The 22,422-nt window shown below is 45.0% G+C and overlaps 1 protein-coding gene across 1 annotated transcript; it reads right to left on the bottom strand.

Annotated features, from left to right (window-relative positions):
• Positions 1-13,733: 13,733 nt before the first annotated feature.
• Positions 13,734-22,194, bottom strand: UPK1A (uroplakin 1A). The gene is made up of 8 exons (XM_081107998.1): positions 22,179-22,194; positions 21,800-21,888; positions 19,840-20,040; positions 17,432-17,506; positions 17,192-17,299; positions 15,617-15,796; positions 14,333-14,416; positions 13,734-14,250 (listed from the first exon to the last, which is right to left on the bottom strand). The coding sequence occupies exons 2-8, from the start codon at positions 21,878-21,880 to the stop codon at positions 14,206-14,208; spliced, it is 774 nt and encodes a 257-aa protein (XP_080964124.1). The 5' UTR covers positions 21,881-21,888; positions 22,179-22,194; the 3' UTR covers positions 13,734-14,205.
• Positions 22,195-22,422: the final 228 nt, after the last annotated feature.

The following is a 22,422-nucleotide window of genomic DNA, read 5'->3' as shown; positions in this document are numbered from 1 at the left end:
GGGTATTGTGCATAAGATAGGTTCTCAATGGATCTGGAAAGTTGGTTCTTGTAATACTACAGCCCTTGAATCCCCAGGACTTATATCACCATTCGGAAAACCTTACCTAACAATGGAAGCTTTTCCATATAAGGTAGGTAAACCCACAATGCACTCCTGGTTCTCAGCCATAACTCAGGGTCAGCCATGCCACACTGGGAGCCAGCAAATTCAGTGGCCAGATTTCCTGACGACCATTACTGTCTTCAGTTTCTCACCTTTCTGAGAAGCCCGTTCCCTGCTGTCTGCTCTGCCTTTGACCCAGGACACTTTTAGCTCCATTGCTCTGAGGCAGTGGTCGGCAAACTCATTAGTCAACAGAGCCAAATATCAACAGTACTTCTTCAAAATAGGCTCGCCCAGGCCGAAAACCGACTTCTGCGCATGGGCCACGAAGTTTCAATCGCACTGTACGGGCGCCTGCATGTGGTATTTTGTGGAAGAGCCACACTCAAGGAGCCAAAGAGCCACAGTTTGCTGACCACGGCTCTGAGGGAACCTAAGTAAAGAATAATCCATTTCCCTATAATCTGTTAAACCATTTTGGTTAACACTGTTTAAAGCATTTTTGTTCAATTCAATGAGTGGGCCATTTGGTTATACGAACATTTTGTGAGTTGGTTTCTAGTGAATTGCCCTGTTTCTTTACTTTCACTCCGTTCCTCAGCCCTGTGTAATTTCTAACTGCAATCCAAAATGAAGACATTGGATGGAAATAATCCCATCAAATTACAAACATCAAAGAATGACATTGGGCACTCTGAAAAAATCATAATGCAAGTGTGTGTGTAAATTATTTTTAAAATAGTCATCAATTATCAAACTGGATAATCATTCCAGAATTAAGAAAAAGTAATCATCATAAGAAAGGATGTATTCTGTGCATACACAAACTTATTTTTTTTCCTCCTCTTTAGAGATCTACAAATATAGAAACATACAGTCAATTTTTTTTTCAAATGAACTTTTATCTTGGAAGAATTTTATTTTTTATTTTATTTTTTTAAATTAAATCTTTATTGTTCAGATTATTACAGTTGTTCCTCTTTTTTCCCCCCATAGCTCCCCTCCACCTGGTTCCCACCCCCCCTCCACTGTCCTCATCCATAGGTGCACTCAATCCAGTCTCTTCCCGCATCCCCCACATCCCTTTCCCCCCTGGCAAGAATAGTCAGTCCACTCCCTTTCTACACCCCTGATTCTATTATAATCACCAGTTCATTCTGTTCATCAGATTATTTATTCACTTGATTTTTAGATATAGTTGTTGATAGATGCGTATTTGTTGTTCATAATTTGTATCTTTACCTTTTTCTTCTTCTTCCTCTTCTTAAAGGATACCTTTCAGCATTTCATATAATCCTGGTTTGGTGGTGATGAACTCCTTTAGCTTTTTCTTATCTGTGAAGCTCTTTCTCTGACCTTCAATTCTGAATGATAGCTTTGCTGGATAAAGTATTCTTGGTTGTAGGTTCTTGCTATTCATCACTTTGAATATTTCTTGCCACTCCCTTCTGGCCTGCAAAGTTTCTGTTGAGAAATCAGCTGACAGTCGTATGGGTACTCCCTTGTAGGTAACTGACTGTTTTTCTCTTGCTGCTTTTAAGATTCTCTCTTTGTCTTTTGCTCTTGGCATTTTAATTATGATGTGTCTTGGTGTGGTCCTCTTTGGATTCCTTTTGTTTGGGGTTCTCTGCGCTTCCTGGACTTGTAAGTCTATTTATAGATGCAAAGATAGTACATGTATACCCTTCTCCCAGTTTCCCCTAACGTTAGTATATTATATAGCCATTGTAATTTCTTGGTTAAAACCAAGAAATTAACATTAGTACAATACCATTAATTAAACTCCAGATTTTTTTTCAGTATGTACTAGTTTTTCCACTAATGTCTGTTGTTGTTATTTTTTGTTGTTGTTGTTTTTGGTTAATCCTCACCTAAGGATATTTTTTCCATTGATTTTTTAGAAAGAGCGGGAGGGAGACAGAGAGAGATGGAGGGAGAGAGGGAGGGAGAGAGGGAAGGAGAGAAGAAGAGAGAGAAAGAGAGAGACAGAAAGAAATATTGATGTGAGAAAGACACATCGATTAATTGCCTCCCACTTGTGCCCGGACCAGGGCCAGGGAGCGAACGTGCAATCCAGGTATGTGCCTTCGACCAGGAATCAAACCCAAGCTGACACTAACCACAGAGAAACACCGGTCAGAGCACTCTAATATCTTTTTTATTCTCTTCCAGGATCCAATCTAAGATTGCATTTAGCATACATTTAGTTGTTTGTTTTTAATGATTTTATTGATTTCAGAGAGAGGAGGGGAGAGAGAAAGAGAGAGATAGAAACATCAATGATGAGAGAGAATCATTGATTGGCTGCCTCCCACATGCTCCACACTAGAGATCAAGCCCGCAACTGGGCATGTGCCCTGACCGGGAATCGAACCATGACTTTCTGGTTGTGGGTCGACATTCAACCACTCAGCAACATCAGCTAGGTTAGCATACATTTAGTTTTGTGCTTTGCCTTTTTCTCAGTGAACAATCTATCTTGGAGATAGTTTCATATAAGCAAATATAAATGGAACACCCTTTAAACTTTACTGCATAGTAGTAAATTTGTGAACAAATGAATTATATACTAGTTCCCTTCTGACATGATTTAGGATGTTTCTTAGTTATTACTTTTCAGCCACTCCTGTACATAGGTCTTTGTACAAACTTGTAAGTGTATATGTAGGATAGAGTCTCAGAGGTGGAATCAGTTGAATCAAAGGAATGTAAGCTTCACATTTTAGTGAATAAGCCAACTTGCCCTTATGGAAGTTACAGTGGTTATAGTCAGAGCTGTGCTCCTGCTTGATTGCTATATAACATTGTGGTTTATTCTTTCCATTCTATGATCTCAGATGGTGAGAGAAAGATTGGGTTAGTGAGGCAGGAGAAAGATAAGCCTGGGGAAGTGGCAAGGAGACCGGCCATAATGGCCCTTCAGGGCCTGACTGAGGAGTCAGACTCTGTGCTGAGAGCACTGGGAGCCGTGGAGGGTTAGAGGCTGGACTGAGTCATGGACAGATGTGACCATGTAGCAACAGTCACTGAGTGACTGCCTTTCTCTTGGGTGCCCTGACACTCATGTATTTGCTTCCCTCTCACCCACAGAGTGGGCCTCTGAGTGGAGGGACCAGGGCAGACTAACCTGTCCTACCAGCTGAGCCCCGCCTTGGACAGGTCACACTGCTGCCACACTGTGACAGGTGTGTGGCCAGATGGAGCCAGAGAGGTTAGTGGCAGACATGCGACAGAGGTGGGCAGGCCTGCCTAACTGCTGCACAGAGGCTTATTTGATCCCAAGGCCTGACCTGTCTTGACTGCTCAGTTAAAGTGAAAATGTTTGGTGGGTAGCTTTTCTCAATGCACATCTCATGTCCAGCAGTGACATTTTTATAAACATTTATTTCTTGATTTTTGTTGGAGGACAAAAGCAATAATCATCATAGAATATTTGGAAAACACCAAAATGCTCAAGGAATGAAATAAAAATCCCCTCCAAGTGTCTCCTCTTCCTTAAAGACTAATGTTAACCTTTGGGAGACTTTGTTAACATTTTTAATGCAAATGTGCATATACATGTTAATCCTCACCCAAGGATATTTTCCCCCCCATTGATTTTTAGAGAGAGAGGAAGGATGGTTGAGAGACAGAGAGAAACATCATGTCAGAGAGACATTGATTGGTTGCCTCCATTAGTTGCCTCCTGCATGCGCACAAGGCCCGAGGCCAGAGGGGGGTAGGGAGTGGGGGGAGGCAGGGATCCAGCCTGCAACCAGGTAGGTGCCCTTGACTGGAATCAGACCTGAACCGCCTCAGCCTGAGGGCCGACACTCTAACCACTAGGCAAAAACAGCCAGGGCCACATATCTATATTTTTTATCAGAAAAGCAAGCATGCCTAGCATGCTCTCTTGTAATCTTTTTCCCCACATAATTTTGTAAGTATTTTCCCATGACAGTTTAAATATTTTCTCAGCAGACAGTTTAAATATTATTTCACAGTGTGCTTTTTTTAAGGCAAAAACTGATTTTATGCATATTAGTCTCCATTAATTCCACATTCTTTTTTTTGTTTTGTTTTTTTAATATATTTTATTGATTTATTTATTTATTTTACAGAGAGGAAGGGAGAGGGATAGAGAGTCAGAAACATCGATGAGAGAGAAACATCAATCAGCTGCCTCCGGCACACCTCCTACTGGGTATGTGCCCGCAACCAAGGTACATGCCCTTGACCGGAATCAAACCTGGGACCTTTCAGTCAGAAGGCCGACGCTCTATCTACTGAGCCAAACAAGTTAGGGCTAATTCCACATTCTTCAAAGACCCTCAGGCAAAGAAAGGAAAACAGAACATATTAACTTGAACATATGCTGAGCCCTTCTCTCAGAGAAATCACCAGCCATTTTCAAGTACAACTTCACTTTTCTAAGTACAAATATCTGAGTCACTTCAGAGAAACAGCTTCTATTTGAGCATAGGAGAGCCTCAAACATTTGAAATTGGGGTTTACCAAATAATCGCAGCCTCAGTAGACAGTTTATTGCTGCAGGCTGGAGAAAGTTCCCAGTTCACAACCAAAAGGTCTGCTGGTTCCTGCGCTCTGAGAGTGCTTGGACTGTATGCTGTGAGGTAGGGACTGTTGGAAGCCCCATTTCACAAAGGGGCACATTGAGGACTAGAGTGTGGTGAGGCTGGTGAGGACACAGTGGTGCCTCTTTTCCTCTCTCAGAGAATCCCAGTCACAGACTAGGTCACTGTAAACTTGCTCATAAGGACATACCTGAATTTAAAAGCAAGTAGATTAGGCTAGAATTGACACATTTACAAGGCAGCCAAATATGTGCCCAGGATGGAGGAAAAGTCTTATTCCAGGGCCTGAAGAAAAGCCAGTTAGGCCAGTTAACCTGGAGGGGCCCGTGTGTGTTAAAATAGGTGCATATAACATCGAAGAGGTGTTTTAAATTCTGGTTTCAAAAGTAAAGGTGTATATTGTTTAGTATTTTATTTTATTTATTTATTTTTTTAAATAATTTTATTGATTTTTTACAGAGAGGAAGGATAGAGAGTTAGAAACATTGATGAGAGAGAAGCATCGATCAGCTGCCTCCTGCACACCCCTCACTGGGGATGTGCCCGCAACCAAGGTACATGCCCTTGACCGGAATTGAACCTGGGACCCTTCAGTCCCCAGGCCGATGCTCTATCCAGTGAGCCAAACCAGCTAGGGCTTGTTTAGTATTTTAGAAACCCTTTTACTAGTCTTTTGTTTTTGAAAAGTAATAGATAATCTTTACAAAAATATTTTTAAGCATAAAAATATATATGATGTGAAAATTCTTCTTCGTCAGCCCTCCATCCTACTCTCCCTCTCAAAGGAGTCCTTCATGGGAAATATGTACACCTAATTTTTATAAAAATGAAATAAGTTATGCATACTATTCTTCCCCTTGTTTTACTTAACAACAGATCATGACAATCTATGATACATCTATACTCTGAAATACATTGCAATCATAAGAAAAAAAGGGGTGAACTCATATATACTGACAAGAAAAGATGGCTATAATATATATAGGTAAGTGAAGAAAGCAAGTTGCAAAGCAATATTTAAAGCATGTTCTATTAAACACATGTGTGTACTTTTATAAGTATATATAGATCTCTCTATATAAACTTTTGAAAAGTTGAAAAGGGATTTTATTAAGTGTTAATAGCAGTTATCTAGGTAGGGAGTTGGGCCAGATTTGGGGTGGGGGGGGAATTTACTATGGAGTGAAATATGGGATGCTTCTAAAGCAGGATAGTAAGAAGCTAGGAAAATTCCTGGGCAAGTAGAATGGGGAAACTGGGACAAAATAATTAAACAAGGCCAAACAATTTGAACAACTTACAGCCAGCCAGTGAATCACAAAACCTTCCCTTCCCTAACCAAGAGCGCTTGAGAGCAAATGGGTTATACCCTCCTCCATAACCAGAGAATAAATAGCTTAAATCACCTTTGTTGGGGAGATAGGTAACAGAGACCCAATTAGAGCCATTTGTGCCAGCCAAAACCAAGGACAGATGAAGTCAGGGAACAAATAACAAAAAACCTGATTAGAGCCAGACAAACCCAAGATGAAAGTAAAACAGTAAAGCTGACCAGAGAATAATCCCAAACTCCCCTATATGCTCATTTTAATGAGTCAGCATACTTTAAATGTACCTGGAAAGCTGATGAATATTCTACTGAAACCCTCACCTAAGATTCCCGTCCACAGAAGAAAGATAAAAATCCCCAAGATAGAGAGAACCAAGATGGCGGCATAGGTTAACGCCGGAGTTTGCTGCTTTGAACAACTACTTCAAAAGTGAAACCAAAAAAACGGAAGAGACATCACCCAGAAACCACAGGAACGCTGGCTGAGTGGAAGTCCTACAACTAGGAGGAAAGAGAAACGCATACGGACACTCAGAGGAGGCGCAGAGCTGAAGTCAAATTCTGAGGTGCGGAGTGCGAGGAGTGGGCTGGCGGCGGAGGGCGCGGTTGGCGTTTTCAATCAGGAGGGAGTCGCAGACTCTGAGCTCCAGATCCGGGCGAGTCTTTAGGGACCCAGACTCAAGCGGGAGAAGCGGGACTGTCTGGCTTCGGTCAGACAGAGTGCAGCTTTCTCTCCGAGGTTTGCAGCCATTGCTGGGACTCAGAGAGGCAGAGCCCCTGGGGACAGGACTGAGAGCTGCCTTAACTGCTCTCTCCGGCCCACCCTATTGATCCTGTGCGACCCGCCCCGCCCAAGCCCTGCACACAGGCATTTGCCGGATAGCCTCAGGCAAAGCCTAGATTAGCACCTCCCTAGAGGACAGAAGTTCTCTCACTGCAGACACAGCTGATTCTCATAGCCACTTGGCCTGGAGGTCAAACCCTCCCTGGAATTAGCTACAACAATCAAGATTTAACTATAAGACTTCGAACAAAGACCACTAGGGGGTGCACCAAGGAAGCATAACAAAATGCGGAGACAAAGAAACAGGACAAAATTGTCAATGGAAGATATAGAGTTCAGAACCACACTTTTAAGGTCTCTTAAGAACTCTCTAGAAGCCGACGATAAATGTAGTGAGATCCTCAAGAAAACTAATGAGACCCTCGATGTTATGATAAAGAACCAACTAGAAATTAAGCATACATGGACTGAAATAACGAATATTATACAGACTCCCGACAGCAGACCAGAGGAGCTCAAGAATCAAGTCAATGATTTGAAATGCGAGGAAGCAAAAAACACCCAACCGGAAAAGCAAAATGAAAAAAGAATCCAAAAATGCGAGGATAGTGTAAGGAGCCTCTGGGACAGCTTCAAGCATACCAACATCAGAATTATAGGGGTGCCAGAAGATGAGAGAGAGCAAGATATTAAAAACCTATTTGAAGAAATAATGACAGAAAACTCCCCCGACCTGGTGAAAGGAATGGACTTACAGGTCCAAGAAGCGCGGAGAACCCCAAACAAAAGGAATCCAAAGAGGACCACACCAAGACACATCATAATTAAAATGCCAAGAGCAAAAGATAAAGAGAGAATCTTAAAAACAGCAAGAGAAAGAAACTCAGTTACCTACAAGGGAATACCCATACGACTGTCAGCTGATTTCTCAACAGAAACTTTGCAGGCCAGAAGGGAGTGGCAAGAAATATTCAAAGTGATGAATACCAAGAATCTACAACCAAGATTACTTTATCCAGCAAAGCTATCATTCAGAATTGAAGGTCAGATAAAGAGCTTCACAGATAAGGAAAAGCTAAAGGAGTTCATCACCACCAAACCAGGATTATATGAAATGCTGAAAGGTATCCTTTAAGAAGAGGAGGAAGAAGAAAAAGGTAAAGATACAAATTATGAACAACAAATATGCATCTATCAACAAGTGAATCTAAGAATCAAGTGAATAAATAATCTGATGAACAGAATGAACTGTTGATTATAATAGAATCAGGGGCGTAGAAAGGGAATGGACTGACTATTCTTGGGCGGGAAAGGGGTGTGGGAGATGCGGGAAGAGACTGGACAACAATCGTGCACCTATGGATGAGGACAGTGGGTGGGGAGTGAGGGCGGAGGGTGGGGCGGGAACTGGGAGGAGGGGAGTTATGGGGGGAAAAAAGAGGAACAAATGTAATAATCTGAACAATAAAGATTTAATTAAAAAAAAAAACATAAAAAAAAAATCCCCAAGATAAAGACCTGGTGCAGGCTCGCTCTAGAGCAGCGGTTCTCAACCTGTGGCTCGCGACCCCTTTGGGGGTCGAACGACCCTTTCACAGGGGTCGCCTAAGACCATCGGAAAACACATATATAGTTACATGTTGTTTTTGTGATTAATCACTATGCTTTAATTATGTTCAATTTGTAACAATAAAATTGGGGGTCACCACAACATGAGGAGCTGTATTAAAGGATACAGTTCCTCATGTTGTGACCCAACCATAAAATTATTTTCGTTGCTACTTCATAACTGTAATGTTGCTACTGCTATGAATCATAATGTAAATATCTGATATGCAGGATGGTCTTAGGCGACCCCTGTGAAAGGGTCGTTCGACCGCCAAAGGGGTCACGACCCACAGGTTGAGAACCACTGCTCTAGAGCATGGCCATGCCCCTTCTTGGGGATAAACTTTTTACTTCCTCCTAAACTCTAAGGGTCCCACAAGACTTGCAACCAGGGGAGCAGTAGCCAGCGGCAATCTGTCCTGGGATCACCCCCTAATCCTGTCTCCAAGGCCCCCTTTGTCTTGACTTCCCAGTTAGCTGAAAGCAGCCCCGCCCTGGCTCACTTCTTTCCTGTGATGTTTCTAGGGAGCCAAAGCAGAGCACTGCCCTAGGCCCTCTCCTGTGGCTGCTTCCACCCTAAGCCCTTCCTTTGTTTCACTGTCTCCAGCTTTAAAATATGTGCTCCCAAAATCACCTGAACTTGTGTTGTGAAATCTTTCCTACAGGAAGTGAAGAACCCACACACTATAGGCTGGCCCGAGGCAGAACTGCTCTGGGCCCGAGGCCCTGTCCGGTAACACTTCCATTTCTAAATTTTTATACACTTTTAAGTTAAAGGGTTACAAATGATTTTACTTTTTTAAAAATATATTTTTATTGATTTCAGAGAGGAAAGAAGAGGGAGAGAGAGATAGAAATATCATTGATGAGAGAGAATCATGGATTGGCTTCCTCTTGCATGCCCCACATGGGATCAGGCCTACAACCTGGGCATGTGCCCTGACCGGAAATCGAACAGTGACCTCCTGGTTCATAGGTTGATGCTCAACCACTGAGCCATGCTGGCCAGGCTGATTTACTTTTTAAGAAGTATTTTCCTGTCCTAGCTGGTTTGACTCAGTGGACAGAGCATCAGCCAACAGATGAAGGGTCCCAGGTGGGCTTGATCCCCAGTAGGGGGCGTGCAGGAGGCAGCTGATCAATGATTCCCTTTCATCATTGTTGTTTCTCTCCGCTCTCCCTTTCTCTCTAAAATCAATAAAAATATGTTTTTTTAAAAGTATTTTCCCTATTATTTTAAACTTTTAAAAAATATCTTGACCCTTTTTTTAAAAATCCAACCCTACATATGTATCTACAGGAATAAAAGCACTGTATGCAGTTAGCAAGTTTTTCAACTTTGCATTTCTTAGAGGTTTTTCCATGTTAAAACATTATTTTTGAGGAGAACCAAGATGGTGGCATAGGTGAATGCTGCCTCGCACAACCACTTCAAAAATACAACTAAAAGACGGAACGGACATCACCCAGAACCACAGGAAAGCTGGCTGAGGGGAAATTCTTCAACTAGAAGGAAAGAGAACAGCATACCGAGACACAGAGGAGGCGCAGTGCGGAAAATACAAAGGTGCGGAGGTGCGTGCGGAGCAGGCTGATGGCTGAGGGCGCCGTTGTGGTTTTCAATCGGGAGGGAGGCTCAGGCCCTGAGCTCCAGTTCTGGGCGAGTCTCTGGGGACCCAGACTCAAACGGGAGAAGCGGGACTGTCTGGCATCGGTCAGAACGAGAGGGCAGCTTTCTCTCCAAGGTTTGAAGCAGTTGCTGGGACTCTGAGAGGCAGAGCCTCTGGGGACTGGACTGAGAGCAGCCATAACTGCTCCCTCTGCCTGCTCTGTTTGATCCCGTGCGACCCGCCCCGCCCAAGCCCTGCACTGAGCCATTTGCCAGATTAGGCAAAGGCTAGATTAGCACCTCCCCAGAGGACAGAAGTCTTCCCACTGCAGACACAGCTGACTCTCACAGCCAGTTGGCCTGGAGGTCAAATCCCCCCAGTATTAACTACAACAATCAAGGCTTAACTACAACAAGACTGTGCACAAAGACCACTAGGGGGTGCACCAAGAAAGCATAAAAAATGCAGAGACAAAGAAACAGGACAAAATTGTCAATGGAAGATATAGAGTTCAGAACCACATTTTTAAGGTCTCTCAAGAACTGTCTAGAAGCCTCCAATAAACTTAATGAGATCTACAAGAAATCTAATGAGACCCTCAATGTTATGATAAAGAACCAACTAGAAGCCGAAACCGGTTTGGCTCAGTGGATAGAGCGTCGGCCTGCGGACTGAAAGGTCCCAGGTTCGATTCCGGTCAAGGGCATGTACCTGGGTTGCGGGCATATCCCCAGTGGGGGGTGTGCAGGAGGCAGCTGATCGATGTTTCTCTCTCATCGATGTTTCTGACTCTCTATCTCTCTCCCTTCCTCTCTGTACAAAATCAATAAAATATATTGAAAAAAAAAAAAAAAAAGAACCAACTAGAAATTAAGCATACACTGACTGAAATAAAGAATACTATACAGACTCCCAAGAGCAGACCAGAGGAGTGCAAGAATCAAGTCAAAGATTTGAAATGCAAAGAAGCAAAAAACACCCAACCAGAAAAGCAAAATGAAAAAATAATCCGAAAATGCGAGGATAGTGTAAGGAGCCTCTGGGACAGCTTCAAGCATACCAACATCAGAATTATAGGGGTGCCAGAAGCTGAGAGAGAGCAAGATATTGAAAACCTATTTGAAGAAATAATGACAGAAAACTCCCCCGACCTGGTGAAAGGAATGGACTTACAGGTCCAAGAAGTGCGGAGAACCCCAAACAAAAGGAATCCAAAGAGGACCACACCAAGACACATCATAATTAAAATGCCAAGAGCAAAAGATAAAGAGAGAATCTTAAAAACAGCAAGAGAAAGAAACTCAGTTACCTACAAGGGAATACCCATACGACTGTCAGCTGATTTCTCAACAGAAACTTTGCAGGCCAGAAGGGAGTGGCAAGAAATATTCAAAGTGATAGCCGAGACCGGTTTGGCTCAGTGGATAGAGCGTCGGCCTGCAGACTGAAAGGTCCCGGGTTCGACTCCGGTCAGGGGCATGTACCTGGGTTGCGGGCATATCCCCAGTTGGAGATGTGCAAGAGGCAGCTGGTCGATGTTTCTCTCTCATCGATATTTCTAACTCTCTATCTCTCTCCCTTCCTCTCTGTAAAAAATCAATAAAATATATTTAAAAAAACAACACAAAGTGATGAATAGCAAGAACCTACAACCAAGAATATTTATTTAGCAAAGCTATCATTCAGAATTGAAGGTCAGATAAAGAGCTTCACAGATAAGGAAAAGCTAAAGGAGTTCATCACCACCAAACCAGGATTATATGAAATGCTGAAAGGTATCCTTTAAGAAGAGGAAGAAGAAGAAAAAGGTAAAGATACAAATTATGAACAACAAATATGCATCTATCAACAAGTGAATCTAAGAATCAAGTGAATAAATAATCTGATGAACAGAATGAACTGTTGATTATAATAGAATCAGGGACATAGAAAGGGAATGGATTGACTATTCCTGGGGGGCAAAAGGGTGTGGGAGATGCGGGAAGAGACTGGACAACAATTGTGCACCTATGGATGAGGACAGTGGGTGGGGAGTGAGGGCGGAGGGTGGGGTGGGAACTGGAAGGAGGGGAGTTATGGGGGGAAAAAAAGAGGAACAAATGTAATAATCTAAACAATAAAGATTTAATATAAAAAATAAAATAAAATAAGATAAAAAGCTTTAAAAAAATAAAACATTATTTTTCATTACTTTGTGGTGTTGTAAACATATAGAATAGCTTCCCTAGCCAGTTTGGCTTAGTGCCTAGAGCATTCGGCCTGTGGACCAAAGGGTCCCAAGTTCAATTCCAGTCAAGGGTACATATCTTGTTTGCAAGCTCCTACCTGGCCCGGGCCCTGGTCAGGGTACTAATTAGAACTAATCTACTGATGTTCATTTAGGTTACTGTAATGAACATCCTTATATATGCTTTCTGGTTATTTATATCATTGTGACATCTTTTGATATAAGCTCACATAGATCTACCTTATTTTTTAAAAACCCATACAGATTTTTATTCATTTTAGAGATGGGAAGGAGAGGGAAACATTGACTTGCTGTTCCACTTATCCATACATTCATTGTATGTGCCTTGATCCAGGATCAAACCCACAACCCTCGCATATAGGGACAATGCTCCAACCAACTGAACTACCCATCCAGGGCAGATCTATCTTCTTTTTTTTTTTAAATATATTTTATTGATTTTTTACAGAGAGGAAGGGAGAGGGATAGAAAGTTGGAAACATCAATGCGAGAGAAACATTGATCAGCTGCCTCTTGCACACCCCCTACTGGGGATGTGCCCGCAACCAAGGTACATGCCCTTAGCCGGAATTGAACCTGGGACCCTTGAGTCCGCAGGCTGACGCTCTATCCACTGAGCCAAAGCGGTTAGGGCCTATCTTCTTTTTAGCAGCCACTGAGAATTCCAGTCCAAGGATATAAATGAGTTGTGGAACCCATCCCCTACTGATGGATATGAGGTTGTTTCCAATTTTTCATCCCAATAGACTTCTTTGACCATTACAGATTTTTTAAAGCTGGTATCCGAATTTAGCACCTGCAGACCATCAGTAGACCAGTGGACTGAATGAGGACCCTGAGAAACTTCATTTGATGGGGAAGGAAGCCAGGCTTTCTTGGCAGGGCCTAATTGGTGTAAAAATGGCCAGAGGATGAGCTTGCTTCAGAGAGGATAAAAGAGCAGTGAGGAGAGTCTTAAAGTTTGCTGTCTGTCATGTTAAAATATTATTTTTTATTACTTAGATAACTAGCTGGAAGCTCTAGTCCCTAATAAGGGGGTGTCTATCACCTGTACTGGCGCATCGGCCCGTGCTCTGATTATCCTTTGATAAACAACCCCTTCTCAACACCATCCCTGGATGCATTCTTAGCAGGGTCATTAGTCTGATACTCTCCTTCCCCTACCCAAAGGGTGGGCCTAGAACCTAAACCAAGATAACGAAATTTAATCCTTGACCTTGGGACAGAGGCCCTTCCTCAGTGCTGTTGCTTAGCTATCCAGATGTGCATCTAGTGTTGCAGAGAAATCCTGCCTCAGAGTGAAGCTGGTTTCCTAGAAACCTAGTCTGAACTCCTGGATCCAGCCCTATTGACTCAATTACATGAGCCAATAAATTTCCTGTTATATTTCAGTCAGTGCCAGTTGGGTTTCTGCCATTTTCATTGGAAGAGTTCTTGTTCATTCACCTTTGTCCCAGAAGAAAACAAATTAACTCATGCAAACAGTTTTTATTGAATATCTATGCTCAAACCAGTGCTGGGCAACGCTGGGGACAATAAATGGCCATGACAGAACATGTCTCTACTCTCATAGCAATCCCAGTCTATCAGAGCTTCATAGATAATCACAACCCACTCAGTAATAACGGCAATATCTACCATGAAGGAAGCATCTGTGAATGGGTGGTGAGATCTAAGGATAGGAATTTAAGTTGACACTGATAGATGGGCCAGGAACCTACCAAACGAAATGAAGTTAAGGGCTAAGGGCCCATGCATGCATGTCCAGGGGGTTCAGATTCCTAGCAGAGCTCAGAAACCTGGTAAAAGATCTTGGGAGGACAAGGAGGGAAGGGGGAGGAGGTGGAAAGGGAACGGTGAGGCAGTCAGCCAAGCTTCAGCTGGAGGATGCAGGAGCAGGAGCAGGAGGAGGCCAAGGTGTGCACGTGACCATCCCTTCTCGTTCCTCACAATGTGGTGTAGAAATACATGGCTATCAGCATCACAGGGAGCTGGAGGAGAAGGCAGTTGGGTTAGGGGTGCTCCAGCCCCACACCCACATCCCACCCAACTTGTAGGCTCCCCGCCTCTCACCGTCCACATCAGGATGGCAAACCCAAACCACGAGATGCCCCACGTGTAGCTGTCAATGGCATGGCCAATGTGTTCGAAGCAGCCCTGGGCAGGGGGAAAATGAAGGTTTGAGCAAATTCCCTCAGGAGGTTGGCTGCTGAAAGCAAGAGTTGCTGTCTGCCCTCAGGAAAGTGACTACCTTCCTTGAGCCTTGGTTTTTCTCTTGTGCAATGGGGATTATGGCAGTGCCTACCTCCCAGCATGGATTCAGGGAGTAGGGATGTGACCTTGAATCCAGGACCTGTATAAGTAGGTGCTGCCATGATGGTGATTACGACAGCCTGAGGGCAATTTTATTTAGAGCAGGCTTTCCATGCTGCCCACAGGTTCCAAGGGTTGGAAATGTGCCTTTAGGATCAATCCACTTCTGACATCTCCTCATTTAGAGATGAAGCTGAGTTGGTCCAGAGCCACTCTTCAGTAGACCCCTGCCCCAGCTTGGAATCAGCCAAGAACAAAGGTGCCCTGGAGTTAGGCAGGACTGAGGCGATGCACTAGCTCTACCACTTGTTCTCTATGGGGCCTACATATGAATCTGACCCTCTGAACCTCAGTTCCCCATCTGCAAAGTGGTGATCTTAACAGCACTGCCCTCTGGAAGCAGTTGTGAAGATTCCATGGAGATGCATGTAAGCACTCTGCCCAGAGTCTGGGCTGGAAACATGGCTGTCTGATTCTGCAAGTGGGGATGGTTTGCACACCTGATCTAAGACATGCTGCTGAAGGGCCCCAGGCTCTGCCTCTGCACGCCCCTCACAATAGTTAAAGCATCTGGCTGGGGCCTAACTGCCTGAAATCAAACCCCAGCTCCGTCCCTCACTAGCAAGTGATCCCTCAGTTTCATCATCTGTAAAATGGGATGATTATAATCTTTACCTCATCAGGCTGTGGTGAAAAATAAGATCAAAATTTAAAGCACTTCGAAGGATGCCTGGTAAAAAGTATAAGCTCAATAAATGTGGGTTGTGATTGGTGTTGTGCTACTGCTATTGTTGTTGTTGCTCATCCCAGAAAACCTGAGAAGAATTGCAGGTGCCAGGTCTAAATCAGATAGACCCTGTGTGCATCCCACTAACTTTCAGAGGGAGAGAGAGACTAATGGAGGGAGAGTTGAGAGAAGGGAGAGATAGAGAAAGCCAGAGAGGGGAGGAGGAAATAATAGACAGTGGAAAGGAGGAAGAGGTAGAAGAATCAGAGAGGGCCAGAGAGACCACAGACAGGCGCAGCAGGAGGGAGGGGACATACCTTGGTGAACAGGTAGTCCACGTGGCCCAGGCGGCAGCCTTCTTCATTGAGGGGAATGAAGTTGCCAGTCCGCCGACAGCACAGTGGGGGCCAGGGAAACACCACCTCTGGGGTGGAATCCCGGAAGGTTGATGTAAAATTCACCCAGTCCATGGGACCAGATGTGCCACAGCACTCTTGCTGGAGAGAAAGGCAAGGGGTCAGGCTCCAGCTCAGAGCAGACCGCTGCTTGCCTGAGGTCAGACAGTGAGAAAAAGCAAGGTTGTTCTGGGCCACTACTGGGCCCAACTTCCCCATGTCCTGGGCCTCAAGGAGGAGGGCAGTGTCTGTGTGTGTGAGCAATGAACAGAAGATATTTGTTCCAGAACCAAGAGGCTGATGAGGGATTTGGATCAAACCCACAATCATGATTTATTTTAAAACTAGAGGGTCGGTGCATGAAATTTGTGCACTGGGTGGGGGTGGGGGGAGTCCTCAGCCCAGCCTGCACTTTCTCGCAGTCTGGGACCCCTTGGGGGATGTCCGCCTGCCGGCTTAGGCCCAAACCCTAAGCTTGCAGTCAGACATCCCTCTTGCAGTCTGGGGCTCTCGCAGTCCGGGACCCCTCACTCCTTACCACCTGCCTGCAGCGGAGGCTGGAGAGGATCCCGCCACCACTGCTGTGCTTGCCAGCCTGAGCCCGGCTTCTGGTTGAGTGGCGCTCCCTCTGTGGGAGCGCACTGATCACCAGGGGGCAGCTCCTGCATTGACCGTCTGCCCTCTGGTGGTCTGTGCACGTCATAGTGACCAGTCGTTCTGCTGTTTGGTCATTTTGCATATTAGGGTTTTATTATATAGGATTCTTTTGAGTTCACTGTCAACAAAACCTGAGCTAAATGACAGCAAAGGTGGATTTTTGTGTTGTTGTTTTTTCTAGTCCCTATGGGTATTTACTTTGTGGGCCCTGAAAGATGAAAACATAGGCCCTTTAAACATGGGCTCTAATCCTGGCTAGCTATATGACTTAAGCTGAATTGGGACCTCAATTTCCCTTGAATCCTCAATATTCTCCTCTGTGCTGCCATGTCAAGTTGGGCTTAGCCAAGACTATGGTTTCTGGAATGCAACATCCTGGGTTTGAATCCTTCTGGTTCTGTGAACTACCAGCTGTGTGACCTTGTTCAAGCTCCTCAACCTCTTGCCTCAGTTTCCTCATCACTAAAAAGCTGATATCCCTTATGGGGTAGTTGTGAGGATTCAATAAACTCTCAAAGTGCATTGAACAGTGCTAAATAGAAGTTAGTGCCCATTAAATGTTTGCTGTTAAGATAATATATGCCACGACTAAGAGCAGGGATTCTGGACTTAGGCTGCCAGGTTTGGATTCCAGCTCAGCCACTTACTCTGGGCAAGTGGCTTTCCCTGTTTGGAGCCAGTTTAGTCATCTGAAAAATGACAATGACTAAGAGCCTCCCTCATAAGAACCAAATGAGTGGATATATATACCTGTGGGCATAATGGGAGCCCTATCTACCTCTGTAGTCAGGGCCTCAGGTCCTCCCGGCCTCCCTGCCACCCTTGCCCATCCTCGCTCACCTCAATCATGATACGGTCCCAGAGGCGAGTCAGTTCTTGGCCCTGGTCTGTGTCTGCACTGTAGAATGTCAGCATCTGCTTGGTAATCAGGGATGGGTTGGACACCATCTGTGGAGGGCCAGGAAGAATAGGGTCCAGTGGGGTTGGGTGGGAAGAAAAGTCGACCTCCACCCTTAGTCTGAGACCCTCAACACACTCCCCCCAGAAGTCATGCCCCTCCCTGGCCTCTGACTGGCTCACATAGTCTCGGTGGGTGTAGGATGTGATGCAGGAGGCGCACTCGAAGATGTAGACGATGAGCATGAGCACCAGGTACTGGGGAGAGAGAGAGACAGGGACAAGCGAACAGCCCAGTCAGGGCAAAACCTGTGGAATCACACCCCCTCAAGGGAAATGGAAAATTCTTAAAAATGTATAGAACGATGTGAATGGTAGCATCTATGTGATAGGTATACAGGTGTTCACTGTTCAAGTCTTTCCCTTTTTTTGTATGTTTGAAATTTTCCATAATAGAAAGTTAGAGGAAAATGAAATGAAAATATATGTAAAGTATTTCCTGAAGTTAATGGATATGCTTGGATGCAGTAAAATAAATGTCTACTCTAGGAAGGAAAAAAAAGAGAGAGGGAGAGAGAGAGAGAGAGAGAGAGAGAGAGAGAGAGAGAGAGAGATTCTTGAGATAACCAGGGACATTTGAGCACAGACTGGGTATTGGAAGATAGATTTGAAGGAACCAGGGTGAATTTTGCAGGTGTGCCAGCAGCATGATGGTTGTACAAAAAAAGAAAAATTTATTTGACTGGTATTTAATGTAAATGATATCCCTGTCCTCACCTCTTCCCTTCACCCTTAAACCAACAGGGTGTGGGGTGTGGATTTGCTAACTCTACTGCTGAGATGAAATGCTGTGGCATTAACTTGCCCGACTGCTTTAAAACAATGTCCTTATCAATCAGAGAAATGTGCACTCAAGTATTTATATTGACTTGGTGTCTGGAATGTGCTTCAAAATACCCCAGGAAATAAAAATGTGGGCAGGCAGAGAGTGGAGCAGAGGAGACAAGCTTGGCCAGTCTGTGACTGATTGTGTTGAAACCAGGTGATAGGTACACAGGGTTCATCAGGCCATTCTCTCTACTCTCATCTATGTTTGAAATTTCCCATAATGTGTTTTTTAAAACTTCTGTCTTATTTAATGACAAACTAATAGACACAAACTTTTTTTACTAGTTGGGTAAACTTTTAGGGCTTTGTTTAAATTGTTATGCCAGAGAATTAAATGCAGGAAAGAAATTTTAAAAGAAGGAAAACAGGAAAGGAAAGAAAAAGAGCCTTTCTGTGGCTCCATCTTATGGTGAAGCCGAAGTCTTTACCAAGGCCCATAGGCCCACCTGACAGGCCCACCTTCCCTTTCTTCCCTCATCCTCCATGCCACCACCCACTGTTCTCTCCCCAACCCCATCTGCCCTCACCTCGGCTCCTCTCTCACCCCACCCCCACTTGGCTCCAGCCACACTGGCCTCCTCTGGCTTCAGAGCCTTTGCTCTTGCTGCTCCCTTCACCTGGAATGTTCTTCCTGCAGATACACACCCAGGCTCAGTCCTCACCTCCCCCAGGCCTTTACTTTCTCTAGCTGCAAGGCCTCCCCACTCCCTTCCCCAGTTCCAGCTCACCTTTCCCTGGTCACTGTCTTCTCCCCCTCAGAGCATCTTCCTCTATGACAAGGGCTTTATGTTTTGCTCACTAGATAGCTCCGGTGCCTAGCATAGGGTTTGGCACATGGTTCTTGCTCAATTAGCATTTGTTGATTGAATAAGTAGGTGCTCCTGGGAATTTAAAAGGCCCTCAACTACAGAGGAAGCACAGTGTTGGTTCTGTGTCGTTGAGGCCAGGATTAGAATCCTTGTTTTCCCTACTACCTGGGCTTTGGCTTCTTTGAACCTCAGTTTCCTCATCTAGTAACTTCAGAGGGGTTCTGGGAGGATTGAGAGAATTCATTTTCTAAACTGCTTAGCATATGAGGCACATGAGAGGCCCTTGGGAAGTGTGGATATTATTGGTGCAATTGTTGTTGGCAGAGACTGAGAGCACAGGCTCAGTCACTCGCTGTGTGACCTTGGATAAGTGACTTCACTTCTCTGAGCCTCAATCTCAACTGTCAAGTGGGCTCATGACGGTGATGATGATGATGATGATGATGACGACGACGATGACGGTATCTCATATGGAGTTGTGGGGAATAAATGAACTATCCATGTAAAGCATTTAGAAAGTAAAGAGCACTCATTAAATGCTGGTTGTGCTATTATTATTGTCATTATCAACAGTGCCACTTATGAGCACAAACTCTGGAGACGAATTAACTGAAGCTCAAATCCCAGTCCTGCTACTCAAGAGTTGTCCTCCTGTGTAGAGAGGTTTATGCTCTTCCTCCCCTGTGTCCAAGTTTTCTTTCTGAAATTATGGTGACAGCCGAGCCTAGGTTTGGGGGTTATGGGAAGGTGAAATAAAATGATTGATTACCATGAGGCCTGGGTGTAGTGCCATGTTGAACACACATTAGTGGCTGCAGTGGTGGTTGTTATTATGAATCTATGAGGATGATCTTTGTGCCTACGTGTCCCCATTCCCTCCTCCTGGGGCCTCACCGTGAGGATCATGGACCGCCGGCGGCAGAGCGCTGCACCCACACCAAAGCTCACCACAACGAAGAAGGAGAAGCCACAGAAGATGGCGATCCAGGCACCAGCGAAGACATCATCCTTGCCTGAGACACCCATCAGTGGGTACACACGGTACTGGTCAGCTGTCACCCATACTGTCTCAGCAAACAGGGCCAGGCCTGACAGCTAGACAGAGCAGCAGGTTAGAAGGACCAACTCAGGGGCAACATCCCCAGCTGCATGAGTCTCCATGAGCAAGTTCCTTCCTCATTCTGAACCTCTACTGCCTGCTCAGTAAAGTGGGCATGTAATAAGAGAGGCAAAGACATCACCTTTCATGAACAGGGTTGAGGCTAGACAGAGGCCAGAAAGGAAGGAGGGCCCAGTCAGAACTGTCCCTCTCCCCTCACTGCCAGTTGCTTTAAGGGCAAAAGGAGATGCCACATGCAAAGCCTGAGTGATGACTGGCACAGAGGAGATGGTTGGTCAACCTGCCCTTCCTTACTAGTGTTATTCTCTGAATAGGGGAATCTGACCATTCCCAGAACAATTACAAATATACCAACTCTTTGGTTCAGCAATTCCACTTGCAGAAATCAACCCTACACACACACGTGCCCATGCAGGAAAATCACAAACCACAAGGTGATCCCCTGCAGCACTGTGGGTAGAGAAACCAGGAGGCCACACAACGGAGTGCTATGCAATCGTGGGAAAGGACAGGGGCTCTTTTGAGGACTTCTGTGGAGTAGCCTATAGGCTATGTGAGCAGGAGAAAATGGGAGGCATTAAAAGGATATGGAATGAGTGACATTTGGCGCGAGAAAAAGGAGAACATTGGTATATATGCTCCTATTGTGTGCGTTTGTTGCATGTTGGAAAAACTAAACATCTAGTTACCTGCGGGATAAGGAATGGGGAACAAAAGAGAGGGAATTTCTTGGTAGATCTGTTTGACAACAATCAAACTAACACTCCTAGACTACTTCCTGTGTGCCAGGCATTGGACCTCGTAATTGGACCTCGTAATTGGTTTCTGTGTGATGACTATTATTGTTACCAGCTATAATGTACATTGTTGTTATGACTAATTCAAAGAGTAACCACACATGCCAAACTGGTCTAAGTACATTAATCCAGTAACTCATTTTATCCTCTCAGCATTACTATTTTATCTCCATCTTACAGATAAGAAAATTGAGGCTCAGAGAGATGACCCCAGGTCCCACAGTAGAAAGTGGCAAAGCTGGGATTTGAACCCAGGCTGTCTGGCCCCAGAGCCATGTACAGGCATCACATATTTTTTAAAAAAAATTAAATATTAAGAAAAAGACATTGTTATTATTCATTATCATGGGCTTCCTGTGTGCCAAGCAGGCACTTTATAGTCGTAATCATATTAATGTTGATAGGTAGCATTTCTTTTTAAAAAAAATATATTTATATTGATTTCAGAGAGGAAGGGAGATGGAGAGACAGAAACATCAATGATGAGAGAATCATTGATTGGCTGCCTCCGACACGCCCCCCACTGGGGATTGAGCCTGCAACTCGGGCATGTGCCCTTGACTGGAATCGAACCTGGGACCGTTCAGTCCACAGGCCAATGCTCTATCCACTGAGCCAAATGGCTAGGGCGATAGTTAGCATTTCTTAATTACTTTTTCTGAGCTGAGGGTCATACATGGATTAATCCACACAAATATCCCCACAATGAGGACATAATCTGTAGATGGGGAAACAGGCATAGAGAATTAAAGTCACTTGCTCAAGATCACACTGATGAGAAAGGCAGAGCTGAGATTCGAATGCAGGCTGCTCTGACTTGAGAGCCTACAACACTGGCCTGCTGGAGAGTCTTGGGCCCTCAGCCTCCACCCTCAGGCTCAGGACTGCCCCTTCTCCCCACCTCCCATTTGGCTCCCAGCACTGGGGGATGTCTCACCAGAATAATGATGTTGCCCACGACCAGCAGCCCCACCACAATCGGAGATCCCTTCTCTGCCTCTGCTGCTGCAGAAGCCATAGTCGTGCCTGGGACACATGAGCAGGGATGAGGCCAGGAAAAGTCAGGAGAGGAGGGAAGGTCCAGCTGGACCCACTGCCCCCCAATGCCATGGGCTGGTCCTTGCTCTCTGCTGGGCCTAGGCTGGTACTGAGTGCGCTCAGCTTCCCACAACCCCGGTTGATGGGCCATTTTACAAAAGAGGATAGTGAGGACCAAGCAGGGCACTCCCTGGCCAGAGCTCAGCACTGGCCCTCCTTGAGCCTCAGACCACCCCAGTTCCCTCTACCCATCCAGACCCCCAGAGTCCCCTCCTCACCTTCTCTGCCTGCAGTTTCTCTGGCCAGCCCCTCCCACAGTGGCTCCCTATATATGCCCAGGCCCCTCCTTAGGAAGGGAGGAGAGTGTCTGGAAAAAGGGACAAGAGGTCAAGCAGGCAGACCAGCATGAGAGAACAGCTTTATGTGCCCCACCTGAGTGATTTACAGACCTGATATTCCAGATTGTGCCAGTATCTGGCCACATGGGCAGGGTAATGTGGTCCTGGTAAGGTTGCTGTGGGC

The sequence above is a fragment of the Myotis nattereri genome (genome assembly GCF_964212035.1).
Source record: "Myotis nattereri genome assembly, chromosome: 15".
Lineage (NCBI taxonomy): Eukaryota > Metazoa > Chordata > Mammalia > Chiroptera > Vespertilionidae > Myotis > Myotis nattereri.
This window is presented reverse-complemented; position numbering and strand designations above follow the sequence as displayed.